Genomic DNA, 6,233 nt, shown 5'->3' with positions numbered 1-6,233 from the left:
AAGGACAAAAATGACAGTATAGAGCAGATGATTTTAATAAGACAAATAGCGCACATCTCTCAAGGAAGTGGAGCTTGGCTGAGTTTCCAATGAATGCCCAGGTACAAATGTAAACAGAACTGAAATACCAGGAATTTTTAGCACTGTAAAACTGTATTTAAAAAATGCAGCTGGTCCTCTCGGGGTAAAGGGTCCGGGCTTGAGGACCTTTATCACTAGGTTTCCGTTGGCTGTTTTGAGAAAATGTCATTATGTAGCAGCCAGGACAGAGTTATTACCAGCACTCTCAGACAACAAGCTAATGTTATAAGTGGAATCCCATGACAATATAATGCAAGCAAGTGTTAGAAAATATCATGTTATTAATAATACAAAAAGAGAGTCAGGGCCACAGCTGGCAAGCAGACAACCAATTATTCAGCTCAGACTCCAGGACATGGGCCAAAGACTTTATTAAGACAAGAAATATTAAATACATTTTACAGGCATAAACAATACAGGTGCCCTGGACAACTAAAAGTTTTTCACCTAACAAAAAAACGTGAAGGTAGTTAGTGTCTGAACATTTCCATGTTGTATTCCAAAAAAGAAATTAATTAATGTAGAGAAACAATACAACTATTCAGAGAGGATGATGTCCTGGTCCTTCACAAATGAGGGAACATTACTGGCAATAAGAGCTTCCTGAATAACCCGACATGAATTATACCACTGTGAACCAAAAGATCGTGGAAATGGTGAGCTTCCTGAATTAGAACTTGGCCAACAATGATTTATATCACAGCACAGAGGAACCTGGAGAATGACAGCAGCCTATAACCTAATTTCTACAGGCCATGAGGAAGTGCTCCACAGCAACGTGGAAGGTGCTGCATCCTTTTGGACATGTGCTCCAAGGGACCAGCCGGTACTTGTTTATGGAGTCACACCCAATACATTCAAACCTTCCATGGATCTCTTCATCAAGGAAGGTCAAGGGCTCCTCTAACAGAATCAGCTCTGGGTCATGCAGTTTGGTGGAAGGAATTGGGTCTTTGTCAACACTACCATGGGCCCCCTGAGAGCCAGGAATTGTCCTCCCCCTCTCTGGGAACATGGTTGGTGGCTGATGGTACCCATTAGCTTTGGGTGAAGGCTGCCTGCTCTTAGGCTTCAGTGATGGGCCTAGACTCCGCAGGGGGCCTGGAGGGTAAAGCATCCAGTCACTTGGAGTAAGCTGGCTGAGGAAAAAACTCTCAGCTATCTCCGAGTCATCCACAAGTCCTGCGGTGCCATTAGGCACCCATGTGTCCCCAGGGCAGAGCTCAGACACTGTGTGGTGCAGGGATGAATGAGCACCTTGTCCATCCTCATCTACATCTGAGTCCCGTTCAACAGAGGGGCTAGGCTTGTATCTGAAGGGGGATGCTTGTGCCCTCTGGGGAGATTCAAACACCACACCGCTGGCAGCAGGACGCGCCGTTATGGCCAAGCGGGAGCAAACGGCAGACTCCTGTTCCAGTCCCTGGATCATGCCCCGGCGGACAGACTCTGGAATGATGGTGGGGCGGCATCGCTTGCGGGGTGACACTAAAGCGGAGAGCCGGGGCACACAGGGTCCTACTATGGGCACCAAAGAGGCTGGCTGCAGGGCTGAGACAAAGTCCTCCAGCTCTTGGTAGGAGGAGTGGTCAGAATAGGGCACAACATGCACGCTGGGGTGAGTGCCGATTACCGGTCGACCCGTGGGCAGAATGGCTATAGTGGGCCACTGCCGGTTCCAGAGCACCAGGTTCGCAGCACATACCTCAGAATGGTCCACCACTCGGATGCGACCGGCGCCAGGCTCAGTGGTAAAGACATCAGGCAGGTCCAGCACATGCAGAATCCGCATGCGTTCGGGGCTCACCTCCACCCAAGTCCTGAACTCCAGGGCCAGCTGCACTAAAAGGGTCTCCTTGCCCAAGGTATAGAGGCCTGTAAGGGCATGCAAATAAATAGGCATATATGGGCCACTAATTGCAGAGCCAAACCTATTCAGGCACTAGGCTGAGAGCAGGACTTGGGTCAAAGCAACCATGCTTGGCACAGTCAGACCTCACAGGCTCCTGACTGCACCATACACTGCACATAATATAATCAACATAAGAACCCATAATTGCCCCATCTTTAAAAAGCAGATGACTGCACTTATTACAAAAGGAAACAAAACAGGACTTGAATGGTCTTGGAAGGAAGGCCGAACAACAGAACTGGATGGACAGCCGAGACAGAAAGGAGCGGGGATCTCACCGATGACCACATCGTGCCCAGCGTGTGCCCGGATGATCTCCTTGATTTGCTGGGTGGCCTGATGGCGGGAGGGCAGGGAGCGAGTGGGGTCACAGTGCGTGTTGTCCAGGTACAGCACGTCGATGCTGATGTGGTTCATCAGGCTGGGCTGCCGCAGCATGGCTGCCGTGTAACGGAAGTCCCCTGCGGCCGTAGGCCACTTGCATCAATGACAGCACAACACATGGGTGGATCGTTGCCTACAGCCTACAACACATGGGTGGATCGTGGCCTACATCACATGACCAGCACTCCTAGGGCTATGTATTTTTTTTCTCTTTTTCTCTCTCTCTGTCCTTTTCTTTGTTTTAAATAAATCAAAACCTCTTGTTCAAAGCCAAGCATTGACAGACCGCACCTGACTTAACTTAACCTAACTTATCCACAATTAATTAGTATTTTATTTATCTCATCATTAACTAATTTATATTTAATTCCTCAAAAATATCATTTGCAGTGCATGTGCCATGTTTGCACTGCTATTGCACAATGTGTTTATATCTGTGAACTTAATATACCTCCAAAGTGTATGCAAAAGAATTTTCCTCCAGGATCAGTGCAGTATTACCCTATCTGATGGAATTGCTGCGTCTGATATGAACTGAAAGTACAACTAATTATAAGTACTAAGTATCTCAAGACTGGCATGTGCAGTTCCAGACCTTGCATTGCAGAGGATATGCTGGTCCTCCATTCTCTTAAGATATTGGTAACTTGTTCCAGGGTTACTAAAGCAAGGGCCCCAAATGTTCCAGGGGTACTAGAGCAAGGGCCTCAAAACGTTCTGGGGGTATTAGAGTAAGGCCCCCAAATATTCCAGGGGTACTAAATAAATTACCAATAAATGCTGTCCGCCCAACCACAGGAGAGCAAGATGGAAAAATCCAACAATAAGCATTCCAGCACAACTCTACTCGTACTTGTGCAAATGGCAAATAAAGCTTCATCTTATTTCACAGAATTAGGGTATTTTCTTTCAAACAATCCAGCACAACAAGCTTGTGGAAAAACATTACAAAAACAATTCTTAACAATGTGAAGGTGTCACCCCCACTCCCCCCCCCACTCACCTGTAAAGAGGATAGTGCCAAAGTAGCCCTGGAAAAGGAACATGACTGCCCCAGGACAGTGGTTGGCTTCCATGAGCGTAACCGTTAGCGTCTCCTTCCCCACGTCATCTAGAGGGAGCTTGTGTGCCTCGCCCACTTCCAGAGCATGGATCCATTTTTCTCTTACCTGTGTTTCAGAAGGATGCAAGACATAGCAGCAGCTCTGGACTGGGTTGAATTACAAGAACACCATCTGCACCTAGTGCGGTGAAACAGCTGGCAGAGTGGCAAAAAGGAAACCTTAATGTCACATTACAATCCAAAACTGTTGGTCTTAAATACTCAAAACACCTGCTCGTGGTGTAAAAAAGGAGATATGCAATTAGAGCGATTTGAGGGGAAAAAAAACCTGTAAATTGGTAAGTTGGTGTTTCCTGTTGTCTTATACATACTGGCATCTGCAGTAAAAGAAGCTTTCAATAGATACGAAAAACTGAAAAACAATTTTAAATGCCACAGCTGGCTATCAATATCGTGAAATGTAACCTGCAAACTAACAATGATACAACTTAGGAACCTAGATAAAAAGTACAGAAATTACAATGTAATTAAATTTGTACTGGTGATTATCAATACACAGTAAAGATCAACAAGAGTAAAAATAACCTGGCAAATGGCTAGCCCAACAAGTTTTGTTCGCGCTAAATTTTGATCGTATGCATACCTTACACCAGTGTTTCCCAACCCGGTCCTCAGGGACCCCAGACAGTCCACATTTTTTCTCCTTCCCAGCTTCTAACCAATCAAGAACTCAGAACACCTGGATTGGTATGTTGGGAGCTGGGAGAAAATAAAAATATGGACTGCCTGGGGTCCCTGAGGACTGGGTTGGGAAACACTGCCTTACACATTAATATCCTATTACAAAAAGTTCTCCACGATATATCCCGCAGTTAATGAAGGAGATGTAACAAAGCTGTTACAAAGTAACTGCTGCAGTTGCTTTTTAGAATTTTTTTTTATCATAATTTAATTTAATTGGAACACCATATCAAATTCTGTAAACCAGGGATCTCCAAATCCAGTCCACTATGAGCCGCTGCCCTGTAGGCTTTCTGTTGTACCCGGCTTGTGATGAGCCACACCAGTTCCTGGTATTTACCTGAGTTGGAGACCCCAGTTCTATGCATTGTATGACATATTAATGAAAATAAAAGATCTGAAGAATCACTTATTGTGCTAAATTAACAAAAGTATAAATTTCTACATAATCTTAATTCACATCTAGCCATCAAGAGAGCTAACCCTTTAGGGATCCACAGGTAGACCCCAAATTAGTATTTTTTAAAATCAACTTTAGCCCCTTTTCTCCAAAACTGCAGGCTTGTGCATGGAGAACTTTTTTTTCCTAAAATCTCTATAGACCTTATTTATCAAGAAAAAAAAGTTGATGGAACAATACCCCTACTGCTAGGGCACTTTCTGGCTTCAGAAAACGTCCTAAAAAGGTTACATTGAAATACAAGGCATAACGGCGAATTTTTATATTTTTCTAAACAAAAACGGGGGACATGATTAACCAGCGCATATTAATAAATGTTCGAATATAATACCACTAACGTACTCAAAGTGTAATGTGGGACTCTACCTGTTTTGTAAATATGTCATTCGGAGCAACCTTTTCAAGAATCGACAAATGAACGTGATTTAATTTAATTTTCCCGCAAAGCGAAACTGATCTGCTGAAATAGCTCTTTCTCGTGCTGTTATGGTGGTTCCCGACACCAGCGCCAGAAACCCCATCCATAGCCCAGAGGAACCCACCTGCAATTTAAACTTGAGCAGCTTTGCGCTGATTGGAGAGCAGTATATGGGTCGGTTAGCCCACGTAGATGTTAAACCCACCGTGTGGTCACTGTGCATGTGAGATAGGAAGAAGAGACGTACGTGGCCACACTTCCGCACCTGCCAGAAGTCTACGGCCAAAGGTGTGTTGGGTATCACTCTGCCATTCATCTCAAAAGCACGCCGCTAAATGCTAAGTGTAATGCCTGCAAAACAAAATACAACGTAACGATTATGCTAAATGGATTTAAATAAAATAATGAAAACAAATCATCATTTTCTATATCAGGACTAAAGGCAAAGGATTTTTTATACTCACGGATTTTAAAAAGCCTCTTATAAAGTAACAGCAATGTTACAAATAACCGTATCCGTTATAAGCCTGGATATGCATCTGAATTAGCAAAAATAAACATTTTACAAACAATACAAGCGACACGACAACACAGTCATCCAACACGCAAGTCTAGCTATGATCGACGTTCTGTAAACTGAAAAATCACTACTGATTTTTCATCTAAATTATAGTAATATTGCCAATAATGAAAAAGAAACTAGAAGCGAAATCCACATGCCGCCATTTTTCTGAGTTGAGTTCCACGCCTTCCGAGACCTAAAAGAATTGATATGAAATTCAACCAATAGCGCAGAGGGGGCGTTCACAGGTTGGGCCAATGAGAGAGATGTAACTCTGTGCTCGCGAGGGCCAGCCTAGGATGGATGACGTCGTAACGGAGTAACCTATAATGCAGAGGGAGTCCCGAGATACTTTTAAACTTAAAATCGCGAGTGCAAGCGGCCGAAATGAGTTTTCTCCGCAGGGTGGCTGGGCTCTCCCTTAGAGATAGGGTGAGGAGCTCGGTCATTCGCGAGAGACTCAGAGTAGAGCCGCTGCTCCTTCGCATTGAGAGGAGCCAGATGAGGTGGCTCGGGCATCTGCTTAGGATGCCTCCTGGACGCCTCCCTGGTGAGGTGTTCCGGGCATGTCCCACTGGGAGGAGGCCCCGGGGAAGACCCAGGACACGCTGG

At 44.9% G+C, this 6,233-nt stretch overlaps 1 protein-coding gene across 2 annotated transcripts; it reads right to left on the bottom strand.

Moving 5' to 3' along the window:
• Positions 1–435: 435 nt before the first annotated feature.
• On the bottom strand, positions 436–5,805 carry dclre1b (DNA cross-link repair 1B). 2 transcript variants are annotated; one of them, XM_023796857.2, is made up of 6 exons: positions 5,780–5,805; positions 5,524–5,598; positions 5,184–5,410; positions 3,381–3,546; positions 2,272–2,454; positions 436–1,956 (listed from the first exon to the last, which is right to left on the bottom strand). In XM_023796857.2, exons 3-6 carry the CDS (start codon positions 5,373–5,375, stop codon positions 821–823), a joined length of 1,677 nt encoding a protein of 558 aa, XP_023652625.1. In that variant the 5' UTR covers positions 5,376–5,410; positions 5,524–5,598; positions 5,780–5,805; the 3' UTR covers positions 436–820. The 2 variants fall into 2 exon arrangements, with proteins under 2 accessions (XP_023652625.1, XP_023652626.1); XM_023796858.2 differs by lacking the exons at positions 5,184–5,410; positions 5,524–5,598; positions 5,780–5,805 and adding an exon at positions 5,008–5,177.
• Positions 5,806–6,233: the final 428 nt, after the last annotated feature.

Source organism: Paramormyrops kingsleyae, chromosome 6 (genome assembly GCF_048594095.1).
Source record: "Paramormyrops kingsleyae isolate MSU_618 chromosome 6, PKINGS_0.4, whole genome shotgun sequence".
NCBI lineage: Eukaryota > Metazoa > Chordata > Actinopteri > Osteoglossiformes > Mormyridae > Paramormyrops > Paramormyrops kingsleyae.
Note: the sequence above shows the minus strand (reverse complement) of the source record. Positions and strands in the feature narration are given on the sequence as shown.